The sequence below is a fragment of the Cyphomyrmex costatus genome, unplaced genomic scaffold (genome assembly GCF_001594065.2).
Source record: "Cyphomyrmex costatus isolate MS0001 unplaced genomic scaffold, Ccosl1.0 scaffold76, whole genome shotgun sequence".
Lineage (NCBI taxonomy): Eukaryota > Metazoa > Arthropoda > Insecta > Hymenoptera > Formicidae > Cyphomyrmex > Cyphomyrmex costatus.
In genome coordinates, this window is record NW_017280333.1 from 1,322,740 (window position 1) to 1,341,134 (window position 18,395).

An 18,395-nucleotide genomic window follows, 5' to 3' on the forward strand; every position below is an offset into this window, starting at 1 on the left:
CAAAAAATGTGAATGTAAGTTCGGATTATGTGAAAGTATAATAGTATAATACCCAAAGAATTATTTGAAAAAATGTAAAATAGAGATTAAAGTTTATAATAGAGTTCTCTGTACGTGTAACTGTCCCTACTGAAAAAAATCACGTTACAGAATTATATAATGAAATCGTATAATTAAGACAAGTAAATCGTATAACAGATTTCCAAATCAGAACGTGATTTTTAGTTACGTAATTTGAAAACATGATATTAAAAATAACTTCATCCATTATGTGATTTTTATATTTATCGAATTTTAATAAATTAAGTGATAGAAATAGAAAAAAAACATTATGTGGCTTTTCAAATTACGTAATGTTAAGAAATCTAGTATGAACTTATAATAGAACAATTTACTTTCATCTCAATTACATGATTTTGTTATGTAACTTTGTAATGTGATTTTTTTCAATAGGAATATATTTTAGTTACGAATTTATTAATTCATTTAATGAAAAGAAAAAACGCAGGCAATAAAACATTTAGCCAATATCTGTGACCTTATTTAAATAATTACGTCTCTGATTTAAATAACAGATTTTACTTATTTTAGTACAGAAAACTTCCTTCTGTCTCCTTTTTCACACCTTCTTAGTTTCTATCATTGAGTTTATTTCTACTTTTCTGCTTTTTACACATGTGTCCGCCTATTTGCATTTTTTCTTCATATATCATTCTTAACAAAATATTTAAATGAAAGACTATATATGGCATTTATGACTATAAATTTGAAATGATACTTTATATCTCAACCTTTTCAAAATGAAGCGACTTATTTTAAATCGAATTTAACTAAAATTATCTTTATTTTCAGTGAGTTTAAATTCAATCAAATAATCCCTGACTTTTAATTATATATAAATAATTATAAAAGTCAATTATAGGTGTATACCACTAGCACACAGAAAATTTTGTGTACAACTACACTAGTTTAACTTTTAATCTTGTCTTATAATTTATCTAACATATTTATATTTTTTAAGAAAGATGCTATATATACAGGGTGATTCACTTGACCGGAAAATCTTGAATATTTCATTTATTTTTGATGATACGAAAAAATGTTAAAAGTAAAATGGTTTCGAAGACGTATTTTGGCCACTTTTTTGTTTATTTTTTCTAGGTAGAAACGCTATATAAGTATGAAGATTCTCTACTCTTTTTTTTAGATATAATTGTAATTATTTTATATAATATGGTTCCTCTGATTATTATATATGTAAAATATTAAAGCAAAAATATTGAAAAGTTAATAGGTTTTTGAGTTTTTTTATGCATTATTCTGGCACACACATTGACATTACATTATTCCATTAATTTTTTAATAATCATATCTTAATATTTTCATGCACAAATAAGCTAAATCAATTGGAAACGCACAGTTGTTAAAAAAATTATATAGTTGTATTAATTTGTAAAACGTATAATTTTTAAGTAATTAATTTAGTCTATTATTCTATGCATAAAAATATTGAAGTACGATTATTAAAGTTTATAGTTTACATCTTTACGAGATATTTAATATATTAATATGTGCAAGAATAAAGTATACCTAAAATATTTCAAAACTTATTAATTTAAAAAAAAAAACATTAATCTCTACCTCAATACTTTTACATATAACATAATGAGAGGAATCATATTGTTGTGTGTGTGAAAAAAAATCATATAATTACATCTAAAAAAGTGGAGATGGATCTTCATATGTATATAGCACTTCCACCTAGAAAAAAACAACGTGATCAAAATATGTCTCCCTCGAAACTATTCCAGTTTTTTATCTGAAACATTTTTTCGTATCATAAAAAATAAGTGAAAGGTTTTCAAATTAAGTAACCCACCTTCTGTATAAAATACACTAAAATAAGTTTTAAGAGATATATTATGATTAAAATAAAATCGAATACTATTTATATCTCATTAAACTTTAAAAAATAGAATGTTTGTATCGTAGGATTAAATATTTATTTGAAAATAATGTGAAAATTCAAAATAGTTTTAAAAATACGAATTTGCTCTTAAATTTATGCTTTTTTTCTTTATACCGTTTGAAAATTTACTAAATAAATCTTTATTAGATTTTAAAGCATTAAATAAAAGTAAAGAAAGTACATTAAAGAAGAAAAGTCTAAAGTGCACGGCTGTTTCTTTCAACAAGTTATTATAATAATAGCTAGGGTAAATTATATATATGACAGAATTAACTTTCTTTTGTTATAAAGATGTAATAAATGTAAGACGTAAGTAACATACGGCTCGTACGTAAATCAAATACTTTTATAATATAATTTTCATTTTTCCCAAATAAGGAAAATAAGTGTAAATGTTTTTTGTTATTTGTATGCAAAAAAAAAATTTTCGAAATTAGAGATGTTATTTCTAAAATATATTAATTTATGGATATACTGAAAACACTTTGTTTGTCATATTTATAATATAAATAACAAAATCTTTTTTAGTCATTTATCGAGTATTTTTCTATAAAATAAGTAAATATAGCAATAATGTTATATTTTATACATATCTTTTTTCGATGTACTTTGTTATTAAAATTCATTGCTGCTGCAAACTTTTGTATAAAATATTTTTGTTTTCAATTCGATATTGCTATGTTCTTAGGTTTAATATATATCGATATCGCTGATACTATATTTAAATAATTATAAGCACTTAATATCTGATAAATGATACATATTATCTTGTTTCTCATTAGCAGTTATTGATGACTAGTTACCATTAGCTCTCTTCCTGTTCAATATTAGTACCAACCTTAAGCATTACGCGATAATGCTATGTTTATTATTAAATATTTCATGTTTATAAATCAACAAATCCTCATTATATTCGACAGATCTTTAAAATGAAATAATTTATCTTTGTCAACATATTAATTTTTTGTATTAATTCTATTTTTAATTTAATAATAATGCTATTCAAAAGAGCAACGTGCATGCGTGCTGCTTTATTGATACGAAAAACTATTCATCACTCAATAATTCAGTGGATAAAGCATAATTCGTTATCCATAAATTATTCATACATATTTGTGGTACACAAGATAACAAAATTTATTTGTTCAAGCTACATCTGTATTTTACTGTGTATTAATAATATTAGTATTTATCCGAAAAATACTTGCTAATATTATTAATATAAAATACAAACTTTATACAAACATACAGGAACTTGGATGTAAATATATAGAGTGTCCCAGAATTTTAATGTTAAAATTTCAAGAGCGTATAGAGAATCTCGATAAACTAAGAAAAATATCCTATAGAGATATGCTCATTTTTGCTTCATTTTGGAAAAAATCGGAAAAAAGGTAAAATGTAGTTCTTATTTTTGAATTTTTTTTATTACTTATTCACTTGTTTGATGTAGATATTGTTCAAAATGTTGGCCTCTTGCAGTAATGCAAACATTGCATCTAGTACGAACAACTCATGTAGAAGCTAAATACTGATCTGGTGATATTTGGTGCAATGCAGGCTCGATTCAATTTCTCAATTATTCCTTTAAATTTATTGACGACGAATAAACTTCCTTCAGGCCCCTCACACAAAAAAATTCAATGGTGTCAGATCAGGTGATCGAAGTGACCAAGGTACTACTCGCAGAAATCATACATAAAAACCATGTCAGGATATTTAACGTTAGAATATGTAAGCGGCATATTGTGACAGAAGTAAATCACTTGATAATTTCTAATGAGTAACTAACGAATTTATAGGAGAAAGGCAGAGATGTAAACAAACAAAAAAAAGTTTCACCTGAAAATGGAATTATTATTGTTTTCGTGTACGGTTTTGCCGACGATAATACTTCAAAGGCAGTGCAAGAACGAAGCAACTACGTTTTGTCTTTTTTGCGAATTTTCTTCAAAACAAAGCAAAAACGAACATCTCTCTACAAGACTTTCTTTTTTAGTTTATCGATCTCCTACACACTCCCGAAGTTTTGACATTCAAATTCGGACACCCTGTATACAAAAGATATAGCATAAAGAATCGAACTAAACGTAAAATATTAGTTTTTGAAAGAAAAATAAAACTAATATAGATATGCCAAGAATTGTTAAAATATTGTTTTTTATTTTAGTATATCTGGAGACACGGTAGTGTCTCGGCGCTAAGCCAGGCGCAGCAATTAATTCTACATGAAAATAGATAAATGGAATTTTTTAAAACTTTCAGATAATGTTAAGAAGATGAGAATATTCAGCGTTTGTGAGAACTTGATAAATATGATAGATACAAGTTATTCCTGTTTTTACATGATACAAAAATTTTATGACTTTTCGTTCTTTTTCTTAAAGGTTATTAAATACAAAACGCGCGCGGTATTATAATTTCATTCTTAATAGGAAAAAACGTGCTTGCGCATCATGATAATATTACTATGAAAATATCAAATATTTTTTAATTCTAATACAATATTGGAAGATACCTACTGCAATGCGCTATAATTACAATTGCGAATTCAAAATAATTGTTAATAGCGTAAACGAAGGAAATCGGCTATTCTCATTTGTATACCTTCACTTACAGAAAACTGTAAAAAAAAAAAAAAGAGTAAGAGAAAAGGAAAAAGGGAGAAAGTAAAGAGACAAAGAAATGAAAAAAAAAAAACAATTTAGTCTATTATTCGTAATTCATGAACCGTATATCGACTGATACAGGTTTTACGTAGTTGACTACAAATCAAACAATCTTCTATAATAATCCGCAATCATGTAAAGCAATATACCACAATACTCCACCATCAATTGTTTATACAATATTGAAAATTTTAAAATTTGTCGTTTTATCTAAATACGTTAAATTTATAGCTTGAACAATATGTTGTAACTACTGTATGTAGACAAGTTTCTGTTCTCGAACAGAATAAGGCATGCACGGCGACATTAACTTATGGCTGCATTAAAGGTTATATGGTACACGAAAACACTTAAGTAATATAACATAAGCAGTAAGCAAATGGGCCAATCACAGTAGAGACCGTTAAACGTAATTTGTAACAAATCCAAATATTGATTTGTTTACTGCTTTTGTTTTACTTAAATTCTTTGTGTGCTATAACACACTTTAAGCGCCGTAAATTCTACCGCACGATAAACTATACTATACAATATTAGTTAGAATGGATTGTTTCACAATATGAAACTTTATATTATATATTAATCTATCCTAATGTATTTTATATAATATATTAATCTATCCTAATAAATATGAATCAATGGATCTTTTTCTTCTTAGTTGCATTCCTTGAAAAGCATTCTTATTCTCTCACTTTATAATACATAAATTATGATCGAACTTTATTAAGCATTTTATTCTTCGCAAGTTGAAATTACATAATTGAATACGAGACATAGTTTCCTGACAATTGCTCTCGAACTCGACTTCGCATGTGACTTCGGCAATTATTATATGTAATACTAATTATCGATTCTAACAAACATGGCGAGTTCGTGAGTTTTTCAAAATTTTCCATGCTTTGACTCCACTGTCACGGAGGAGACTTGGGCCCGCTACATTTATCTGCTATTACTTGCTGTTGTTGCTGTTGCGAAGATGATTGCTGCTGTTGTACTTGCTGCTGCTGCTGCTGTTGTTGCGAATGCTGCTGCTGCTGCTGTTGGTGATGATGTGATGTAGAATCTGTGTTTACTCCGAGTTCACTGCTTATTAAATTACCACTGCCATTTTTATCCACCACGCCACTCGTATGCACAGGATGAAAATATCGTTCTGAAACAATATATTTTTAATTAATATAAGACAAAAGACCAAAAAGGAGCAAAAACAAAGGATGTTATTAAAATATTAAGTGAATTTATAATATGTTAATGAAGGGGAAATCCCAATTTAGAACTTTAAAAAAATAAAAAATTTTTTTTTTTTCATATTCGTATAGTACAACATTTAAAAGATATGACTGTAGGGATAATAGAGATATGTAGTTTGAGATAAGTTGAGAAAAAAAGGGAAATAGGGAAGAATATAGATGAAGATAATTAGTCCGAGTCTTGCTTCATGTTATAGGAGACGTTTAGTTTGCGTTTAGCGTGCGAATTTTAGAGTTGGGTCTCTGTAGTAGGAGTGCCAGTTTCACAGACGTCTTATCAATTTGATTTTTGCTAGCGTCGCCAAAGTCAGGTCAAGGTGACATTAATTTTTTTTAATAAAAACCCGTATTTTTTTTTCATATTCTTAATAATTTATTTTAAGGTCTTTTTAAAACACAAAATATTTTTTCATTAAATACTTTTTAAATTTTAAATTATAAAGCTTAAGTGTGTTGTCACAGCAGCGCACCACCGACATTTAGCATTATCTAATGTTTAATTGACGATTAAAATTGTGTGCAATACAGCTTATGTGCAATCGTCGTATGTGTAAAAAAAATTTGTTACTTTTACAAAAAAATATAACTGCGTTAGTATTACAACTGCTAAAAAAAAAATAATGTCACCTTGTTATCAGTAAGTTACCAAAATAAGTAACTTGTAACTGTTACTTCGTTACAAGTAACGAGTTACTCTTCCAATCTCTGTTTACAAATATCAGTTACAAGCAGATAATTATTATTTAGCTTATTATATTTTAATATATTCTTTTTTAAGCAAGAAGAAAAAATAAAAATCGCTATTCAGTGCTGTCAAAGACACAAAATTTAGCTTCACCTTCCTCTATAGTGGCTGATGGCTCACTGCTTGTTCCAGCAATGATCGGTGCAATCATGTTATAATCATCTTCCAAATTGATGAATGGCGCAGTATTCCAACGTGGTGGGATATTAGTGACCGATCTTTGAGTTGCTACCGGTCTCGTTACTGAGACAGGAGATGAAAATAGAGATAAGTTAGTCGGCGAAATTACTCCAGACATCGAGCTAATGGTCGGATATGTGAAGATTTGCTGTAAAAAAAGAAATTACAATGACATAAATGCGATAGAATGCAAAGATTTTACTCTTTTGTATTACTCCATGATTGTTAGTAAATGACTAAATATCATAGAGTAATATTAAGGCATTAAGAAATATTAGTGGTAATTTGAATATTTTCGACAACACTGACATTAGTGTCATCCCTTGCAAAACCCTCAAAATTAAATCATACTTCTAATATTATCTTGTATACAAAAGTTTGCTTCAATCGGTTCGTGTCGCGACTCTTATTAGAAGGTCTCTAATCATCAGCGAAAGCTCCATTTTTTGCATTTTGCACAGATAAGTAAAGTTGTGAACGCTTTCTAGCAAGAACACAGAATGTGTTCCGATATAGATTGCCAATAATGGCAATACTGAAAAATCATTCCGTTATTAATACACAGCACACTGCAACAGCATCTAATAACTTCAATGACATTATAAATGGTAGCCGCATTATCACTGCGACTATCATAGCTTTCGAGGTGAGGCAGTTACATTAAAAATATAACATCAAACATGGCATCAATATTAAAACTCTAAATGGCATACAGAAAATAAACTCTAAATTCCATGTTTAAACACTGACGTACAATAACCCGTATAGTTTTTATGTGTGGTCGATAAATTATTGAATTAATTAATTCTAATCACTTGTCTTCCTCAGACAAACTATCACTGCTTTCGTTCAATATTTCTATTGTAATTATACAAATCTGTAACTTAATCTGTTTTATTTACTGCATGCATCGTCATGTTAATTATATTGTGAAATCTGTTTCGATACAGATATTATAGCAGAAATAAAACGTAATTTTTTCCAAACTTTTTTGTTCATAACTTTTTAAAGGACAGCGATCGCCACCTCAAATCTGGTGGAGGTTGCTCAGGATCATAACTTTGAAGATATATGTTTCAAAGTTATGATCCTGAGCAACCTCCACCAGATTTGAGGTGGCGATCGCTGTCCTTTAAAAGTCAAGGTCAAGGTTATCGGACTTGGCTCCCCTTTTGTATATATTTACCAATATATAACATAGATTAAATACAATTTGTATAAAAAATAGGCCAATTTAAAAACGAGTAAGATAAAAAGGTATGTGAAAATACATCTTCTAGTCATACATTAAAAAATATATGTGTGTGTATATATATATATATATATATAAAATTCCGATTCTCACATTTAAAAAATAAAAATTTCGGACGCGTTTCGCGCTTTACAGACCTTCATCAGCGGAAAAAGCAAGCATTAATTATCTCTCATGCTTCTGTAAGTTTATATTTTTGTGTTTATGTTCCTGGTTTGCCTTATAGTAATTTTGTTACACTCAAATGTATACCAGCTGTTACAGCAATAATTACTTTTTATTGTCCTCTTAAAATGGACTTATATACATGTAACTATGTTTTTTCAACCTCTCCATACCATTATTAGTATAAACATATCTAGTATTTAATATCAAAATAACACATGCTTGCTATCTGAGAAAATGTAAAAGAAGCTAACCTGACCAGGTTGCGAATGAAAATGAGCAAATGTGTATTCCCTGCTGGTGGTATGCGGTGTAACGAGAATTCTGGTGGGGCTTTTCCGTCCGACGGATTCGACAGAATTCTGGCAAGCGGAACCGACGAGTCCAATTGCCGCTGCGGTAGTCATCTGTTCCTGATTAGGCCCTAACTCGCCTGGATCCGTAGGTGACGATGTTGGTGGCGAGTTAGCAGTTGTCGCTGCTAACTCACCTGTCGATCTTATTATTGCCACTGGTCTGGCCATAGGAGCAGGTGGCGGCGGTGGTAACATCGAACTCGGATAATATTGTGGGAACTTTTGTATACCAGTGCGTGATCCAGTTAGTTGCGTCTGAAAGTAATAGATTATATCATATGTATATATCATCTTATTTCTTTTACCATTACTCTTAAGGGGATCCAAAAGACGATTAGTCATATTGGAAACAATACTTACACACAGACGATTACGCGTTATTGACACATCACAACATCAATATCTTACTCAAATACGCCAAACATATACACATAAAGGAGAATGTTAAAAAGAGATCAATTTTTGTGTTCACAAAGGTATAAGTAAAAAGAATTCTTTTTTTAATTTTGAATCGTTTTAAAAATACAGAGGATGCGGATAGACTTTATATAGACACCTTGTATTACCTGAGATAATTGCTGGGTATTCTCAGCTTCTTGGCACACAAAGGTCACAAAATCCGAAAGAGTGTCGTGTCCGTTCTCAGGATACTTTACTACCCCTGCAGACCCGGGGTGTTCCGGTTGATAGTAAGCGATTCCAGGCATGCTTTGACCGGAGCCACCAGTTAATCCTTCGTGAGGCGAATGCAATCCTGAAACACATTTTTCAATAATTATCTAGTCTGATTAATGATATCAGTGTTACGATAAACCACCCCCTTAACTTAACTCGTATTCTTTCCTTACCTTCGCGAAAATATTATTTTATTTAACTGTATACGTATATAAAATGGTATTTTCTTTTTAATTACAAGACGTTAACTTTATCTATTCTCAAAAAAAAAAAACAAAACTATTTCGTTCAGTTCATTTAACATAAATTTATTTTATCTAGGATATATTATCGCGTTTATTGTTCTTTTTTTAAAATATTATTTTCATTGATGTTATTTAATATGCAATTAAGCAATTGGTAATAATGTTTGTTATACAAATTATATATGTTCAAATAATTAATTATACTTAATATTAATCTTTTTATCATAATAAATTGTATTCAATTATCATATCTATTTACGAAATCGTATATAAGCTATACATACATAGAGACAGAGAAAATCGTAGATAACGTTGAGTTAACAAAAGTAAAATAGTAAATTAAATTTTTTCGTGTTTTTTTCTTTTAATGACTATAATCTTAGCCCAATTTCGTAATTAATACACGTTTAAATATACAAATGGGTAAATAGGTAGATAATTAGATAAAGGAGGTAAAGAAGTCGTTGTTACCATGAGTTTGTTAGGGGGGTGGTTTTAATGATGCATACAGATCAAATTCTGATGCTTGTCATCGATAAAAATTTTATTCCGAAACTGTCGCAGCTTCGTTCAATCACAAATTCTTCGAATAATTTTTCTAGAAAAAAATTTTTTTTACAGAGAATACATATTAATAATTTTTAACTCTAAACATTTTGAATATTATAAATTAGATTAAAGAAAATTTTCTCTATACAATTCTCACATAATATATTATTAAATTTTCTATAAATCTTAGAAATGCAGAGATTTAGTTGAAGAATTTATAGATAAAAGGAAGTACGATAATTCTGGAACACTGACATAAATATATATATATATATATATATATATATGACGTACATACATACACATATACATATGCATTGGATGATGCATTCCAAGCGTGAGACCGAATGGATGAGAAATATACGTTTATGAAGATAACATATTTAATATGATGTAAACAAAGTATATTGCATACACAATATTTATAATTATTAGTTATGGCTTTATTCCCGTCACGACGCTTTGTATCGAGACGCTCAGTACTGTAACATTTTATATAAAATAATACATACAAGTCTTGTTTAAGAAACTAAATATTAGGTCATCAATTAGATCTCTTAATCGCATTACAACAATCATGTGCTATTAATTTAGTATATACAATAAGAGATACGATTTTAATGCCATATTTCAATAATTCTTTTATATACATATACATTATACATATATACACACACATATGATGTAAGAATATAAAGCATTTCGTCCTATAAGCGCATATTATTTAATATTAAGTAATATTCTAGGCATATTCTTAGAATATTAAATGTGTGTAACGTTTTAATAATATTTCATTAAAATTATAGAGAATGTTAAATATTTCTAAAACATATTAATGGATGGTTATATGTCCACTTCTAACAATGTTATATAATATTAAATAATATTTAATATTATTGTAATATTGTATGAATATTAAAAAGTATTATAATAATATTTACTTTAATTTATAAAATTGTTATTCCAGTTCAGTTTAAAATTATGTTTAAAAATTCAAAATGATTTTGGCGCGCAGTTGTAGAACTGAATATGTACATAAAATCACACCGTTATTTAAAGACTAAGATACATAGACCGATAAGGCCATTTTGTTTCATTGTGAATTCAAATTGCACTTATATAAAAATAATATTAATATATATTTTATAATGTTTAAAGAATATCAAAGGCATAATATAATTATAATAAAGGCAAAACAGGATATTTACTTTTTCAAAATTCAATATTATTATTATATTTTGAAATATAATATATAATATTATTTGAATTTTTTAAATAATATTCATACAATATTCTAAGAATGCGCTAGAATTATTGCGCACGATGATGTTCGAATTCAGAGTAGCCAATCAAAGTTTAATCTCAAATGTAGCACGATCTACGCAACATAGTATCGTATAACATATATCTTAACTTAATCTGTCATTGATCATAGGACGAATCATATTGTTTTTGCATTTGCGACAACTCTCTGATTGATCAACTGTGCATCTCGGGAGTGAAATACTTTATATTCTTACATCATGTGCACACACATACATACATACACACAACATACACACACACACACACGCATATATATATATATATATACATATACATATATATATACACACATATGTGTGTGTATATGTGTGAGTGTGTGTATGTGTATGTGTAATTAGATATATATTGTGTAGATATAGAATAAATTTTTTGATGGCGTAAGTAATTTATTTTGTGCACGGCATAGATAATACGTGTACGCATAATACATAACAAAAGTATATACATGTACGTATGTAAGTGTGTGTAAATGGACACACCAGGTGCAACAATATAGTGCAAACATTAAACAAACAACGACTAAACAACATCAAGAACATCAAATTAACAACATCAACATCAATACAATAATTAGATTATATATAGATATATTAAACAACACCAACATCGCAACAATAATAATGTAGGTAGTATCATACGGAAAGGGCATAAACTTTTAATTAATCAATATGTTCCACGCGAATTTAATGTTGATCAATTAAGTAAGTAATACAGTTAATCCATACAGCATACGACATACTTAGAACATTGACCGTGTAACAGTGAGTAATATATGAAAATAATATTAAGTATGTGAAAAATAGAATTAAATTATGTAGTGCATGTTTAAAAAGCAGCCTTGGTCGCAGCTCGATCGATCGTTGTCATATTTATTTCAGACTCGGAAATGTAATTGACAATCATAAAATAGGAATTCACACTCGTGAATTCGTAACATTAAAGATAATAGAATGAAATTTGTATCCGTAAGGCAGTCTTCATTATCAAATATTAAAATAAAAGTAAAATATGTCTCTCGTAGAGATCTCTTAAACTTTACTTTTTGTCTTTTATTTGTACGTTTGTACAAAAATAAATAAATTAAAGGCATTATAAAATTTCAACGCGTATCGTTTTCTAGCCTTTATATTTCTTGTTAGATATCTACAATTAATATACTGTATAAATGTAATGTAAAATAAAACACCATTTTCAAAAAACACAAACATTTGAAGAAAATAAGAGATCTGATCATTAAATTTTGTTACCATGTCATTTACTTCTGTATCAATTAAAGTTCACGATATATATATGTATAATCATCTAATAATTAGATCCGATTAATTCTGAATTTTAATTCCATATATTAATTTAATTCTGAATATATTAACTAATATTGTATAATACCAATCCTGAAAATTATAAAAATTTTTTTTGATCGCCGAGCCGCGTCGAGACTGTATCGTCGAATAAGTATATTACGTGAATTGGTGAATATAACGGGGTTATTAAATAAAGACAAAAGAACAGATTAACAGACAAAACAAATCACCAGATAGACAGACGAACAAACAGCAACAACTAGCTTGCTAGATAGACCGTACTACGCATTTAGCAAGAAAGGCCATTCATCTGTTTATCCATCCGTTTTCAACCATTATAAGTGCCTTTGCTATATAATACAAATGATGCTTCTAAATGTGTTGAGAAAAAAATTTTAGCTAGAAGATGTGAAAACAGAATAATTATTTTTAATTTTAAGAAATAGCATATTTATTAACTCGAAGAAGGTGGCTGTTAACAGGCAGATGGATCAGACGGATAGGCTAAGAACTTCACAAAGAAACCTAAGTAGAACAAAAGCATTGAGAAACGGTTAGAAAAACATTTTTCCGTAATGTTGAGTAACGACTACAAGTATCCGTGTAAGAAACGTTCTTAAAACTTTTCACACATAGCAAGAATAGAGAAGGATCTTTTTAATAGCTGTGACAAATTTCCCAATCTGAATAGTCAGCAATTTTAACGATTAATATCTTGATTCGTAGAGCAGAGCAAATTTTTCTACCAGATTCTTTTATTTTATATGTATAAAAACGCGTGGAGGCCTAATTTTATGGATTTTTTAACTGTTGAGGGCCAAACTGCATAATTACCAAAAGGGCTTTATATTGTATATAATGATTTTAATTAATCGTTATTTTTAACGTTTCCTACATGGGCACTTGTAACCATCATAATATTACGGAAAAATATTTTTTAACCGTTTCTCAACGCTTTTGTTCTGCTTAGGAATTATTATATAGATATGTGTATGTGTGTATGTGTGTGTGTGTGTGTGTGTGGTGTGCGCGCGCGCGCGCATGCGTGCAAGTTGATGCTCCTAAAACAATTGACCAATATATGTCGAAAACTAAACCTGGTACACTTTTAACCTTGTATAGCTAATAATCGGTACAAGTTAAAATAAAAAACATAAATTGTAAGAGACATAAGTACCATCAAAGTTAGGAATTCTTTATTGAATAAAAAGAACAATCACCCATCCTATTTACCGATGCTTGATCTGTATGATCACGATCGTGTCGAAACTGATATTTCACTCTGTCAGTTGATAACATAATGTCATAATTATATCTGTCTAATTAAATCTCCAAAAAAAATCACAAGTTTATTTTATGTTGTATTTCTTTTGTATTTCTTACCTCGTGCTAATATTTCGAGAAAAATATCTACTATATAGATGATTTTCTCGGAAAATATCTCCTATTATAGTGTATAACTCAAAATGTCATTCTCGCTTTAAAATTTATTGTTTCGAATTATGGTAGTATTATGCGATACAGAGTTAAGAGTGTAGGGCAAAAATGTTTTAGATAATTGTATAACTTAAAAGAAGAAAAATAATGGTAAGATTAATTTAAAAAAAAAAAGAAAAACAATTTTTTATGATTGTATATGAAAGTCAGCCATTTTTCTATAAAAATTTAAAAAAGGGGGACTATAAAGTGTTAGCGCAGAAGACAATGCACAATAATTTTCTAATATTTAAAACAATCTTTAGAAATTATATTATATAAAAAATTATACAATTATATTCTACAAAATGACCATGGTCCTAATAATTATATAATGAGAAATTAATTAATTTCTAAAATTGTTTAATTTATTATTATTTGACCTTCAAACCAATTTTTGTTTATCTAATTCAGTTTTCGACATATTATTTTTCGGTGATTTGTTTCAGATGCTCCATCCCGTACATATATGTACATACTCAACAAGTAACGTTAAGGAAATCCTAAAGTCGTCTGTTTTACCGATTACTAATAATATTGCTTAAAAACAATAATTTTTATACCAAAATTTCTTTTCCCTTTTTTACAGAATCCTTTTCCAGAACCAAAGTGCACGTATTAAGAGGATGCTGAAGTTGCCTGTTTAATTGATAAAAAGCAATAATTTTTGATCAGTTTCTCATGTATATTACTGTTATAGTTTTCAAAATCCTTCTCCAGAATTTTTTTAAGTAAATTATAGATAATACATATATATAATGCATAATCTTAAACAATTTTACATAAAAAACAAAAATTATATATTTCTTTCGAAGGAGCTTCGTCCCTTAAAAGTAACTTAGGACTGTTGAAAGTAACACGTATTATATCAGAAAACACTTGTCTCTTATTTTTATTTAAAGAACAATATACTAAAAGCTTATCAAAGTGGAAAAAAAACTGCAATGACTTTAGTATGGAGGGTATGGCGTACATGACAACGGAATGCCACTCCTGGAAATCCGAAGAAGTACTGTCTAAATTGTTACTTAAAATTCGGGACCCTTACTATCATTTATCCAATGTCATTTGAGATCCCTGATCAGTACATATTCATGATTCAATACAAAGTATAAATAAGTACATAATTGTACAATTTTATTGTATTGGTAATTTAAATCTTTGTTTAGCTGCGATTAGAAATTGTAATTGAAGAAATGTATAGTGAGTATGCAACAAATATGCTGTAATAGAAGAAAAATACAGAAAATTTCTTTTTTTTTTTGGATGTTCTTTTCACTTAGCGTCAACTGCCTTGCCCTCTCCCCCTCCCGTTCTCAGTCTGTTGTCACAAATCGATAGATGTTGATAACAAAATTGTAATTTTTCCATTTTTGTTTATCTGTCATGTTAAATTGCTTAATCCGCGCTGCGTTATTATATATGCTTTAATTCTGAAGGATTTTTAAACGTATAAAAATAATATATTCGTAAAATTTGATATAAAAATGATTGCGTTCAATCAATAAAGCAAACAACGCCACCTTGGTAAAAAAAAAGTTGATAGAGAACGATAGAAAAATCCTATCATTTTGAATATGTAATTGGTTCGTGAATTCATTTACTTGAATCAAATCTTATAGGAATCTTGTATAAATGTTAAAGAATAAAATATGATAAAATATGATAGGATTTTTATATCGATCGTGATGCTCGCGAGATTAATGATGGAAAATGATATAAACTTATAAATGATAAACTTATAGAAAACCACGATACAAATTGATAGAAATCCTATTATTTCCAACTGTCCTCTATCAATTTTTTTTTTTTGCGAAACTTCATTAAAACCGAGCTCCAGTAGAATTGCTGTTTTACCGATTCAATAGGACTTACAACGATTTATGTGTCCTTTGACACATCACTACACACTACTACATCCCATCAATATCCCATACACACATACGCACAAATCTTCTAGGCCATTAATTTTTTATATTAGATATCTAAGCTTAATTCTAAGATTTTCAACGTTGTTCATGTAATCCTTAATTCAAAATTATTTTATTCATATGTACAAAATATAAAACTTGTATATAAAGCAAATATTGTTACAAATCGATGCTAGAAGTCGAACAAAACTAATCTTTTTAAAATTTTCAGTTTATATTCGACCAGTTTTAACTACATCATTATTTATACTTTAATTGAGGAAAAATTTTAAATCTGGTAAAGGCAGTTGGAAAAATACTTACATAAAAAATAATTATACTCAACCGGTAAAACAGACTTCAAAATTCTTAAGGAAAATGCCGAATTCAGACGAGGTCGATAAAACAGACTTTATAATTCCAAACTAAAATATCGATAATAGTAATAACATTATTTCAATTTCTTACATTACCTTTCTGTCTCACTCAAACGCATACATCTGTCCTTATCTAATACATTGCAGCGCCATCTCTTGCAAGATTCGGCACCTATACGCAATATTGTTCATCTTTACCACTCTTTATCTCAATTTGTATTTATAAAACGTAAATCTAAACAATTTTTTGGTAAATATGCCGAATAGAGGAGACAGTCGCGATGACCTTGACTTTAATGTATGTTGTCAATACGTCATACGTATCATCATAACCCTAAGTAACCTCCAACAGATTTTAACAGTCGCTCGTTATTCGTAAAATTAAAAAGTCATTAACAAAAAAATTCTTTTATATAAAATAAAAATTTAATGTTTTAAAAACAAAAAATTCAATAATTGTTCACTATAAGGGACCTAGCATCGATGATCTTGACCTTGACATATGTTGTCAAGGTTATAACCCTGAGTGATCTTTGTGTGAGAGAAGTTTTGAACACAACCGTATTCCAATGAAAACAACTAATCTAACTTAACCCAATCCATTTTTTGGTGTGAGGTGGCTCTCGCTACGCATAAAAAGTTGTAAATCATTGTTGAACATTACTTCATGAATTTACAACTTTCCACGCAAAAGTAAAAAATAGGTTGGGTTAAATTAGTTTTTCCGGTAGTGGAACCCCGTAGGGGAAGGGTGGAACCTACTACATCCACGCATACACTTTACAACACAAAACTAGATTCTATATGGGTTTTTATATATACATATAATATATAAACCCATATAGCATCTAATTTTGTGTAATGCTTATATATATATATATATATATATATAACTTTTGTTTTATAGCAGAAATGATACATTACTTTTTTAAACTTTTTGTTAATAAGTTTTTAACGAATAACGAACAACGGCTAAAACCTGTTGAAGGTTACTCAAGGTCGTGACCTTGTTAACATGTCAAGGTCATCGGGGTTGTCTCCCCTATTCAACACATTTACCTAATTCGTTTTCTGTATTTTTAATTTTATAGTTCTAATTGCACGATACTGTATATGCAAATTGTCTTTATGAGGAGATTACCTCACTTTGTACATATAAACTTTAGCATTCTTGTATTAAAAAAATATTGTCGTCAGATGACAGCTATACTTGTTAAAAGTAAGTAATGCTTTTAATTTTTCTTTGTTTGGTACTAAGCTGATGTTCGCAATAGATATCGTTATGTGTACATTAATCGTACACAAAAATTTTACAATTCTGTAAAGCCACCAATTCAAGGTATTTAAGAATTATGAAATGTAATAATTTACTTCACTTTAAGATCCCCTTAAAACATCATTTTTAGTTTTGAAAGCAAAATTAAAAATATTACTTTTTATTTACTTACAGTAAACATTGTGTGTATGTGTGTATGTATGTGTGTGTGTGTGTGTGTGTGTGTTGCACGCACGCAAGCATACAGGTGTCTTTAAACCGCCATCTGAAATAACTGCTAAACTGCTAAATTGGAAAAATACAAAACAGACTTGAATACATTTTCTTAATATTTTAAGTATAATTTGATTATGCCATAAATATCTTTTTTCTAAATGTTTTTAAGTTATATTAATATTAAATAATATTAAGTAAAAATTGACCGATGAAATTAAACATACATGAGTGAAAAATGCTATATTCGGTCAAAAGAGTCCTTTGTTGCTTAATAATATTTTATATGAATTAAAATAATTTTCAGTTCAAACAACCGTGTCAATTATTAATCAGTTTTAAAATGCTAAACTGAAGCTGCTCCAACTTTCATTTATGTGCGTTTATAAGTTTATATCAATATTACTTTGTGTTTTTTTAATAGAACACCATATTTTTGTTTCAATACTATGAAAATACAA

At 28.5% G+C, this 18,395-nt stretch overlaps 1 protein-coding gene across 5 annotated transcripts in view; it reads right to left on the reverse strand.

The window, feature by feature from the left end:
- Positions 1–5,292: 5,292 nt before the first annotated feature.
- NfI (Nuclear factor I) overlaps positions 5,293–18,395 on the reverse strand; it is a 62,739-nt gene continuing 49,636 nt past the window's right edge. For all 5 annotated transcript variants that reach the window (XM_018549053.1, XM_018549050.1, XM_018549049.1 and 2 more), the window contains 4 exons: positions 9,153–9,340; positions 8,485–8,841; positions 6,727–6,961; positions 5,293–5,791 (listed from right to left, as the gene is read on the reverse strand). In XM_018549053.1, the coding sequence (XP_018404555.1) occupies positions 5,550–5,791; positions 6,727–6,961; positions 8,485–8,841; positions 9,153–9,340 (1,022 nt within the window). In that variant the 3' untranslated portion in view covers positions 5,293–5,549. The remainder of the gene's footprint in view (positions 5,792–6,726; positions 6,962–8,484; positions 8,842–9,152; positions 9,341–18,395) is intronic.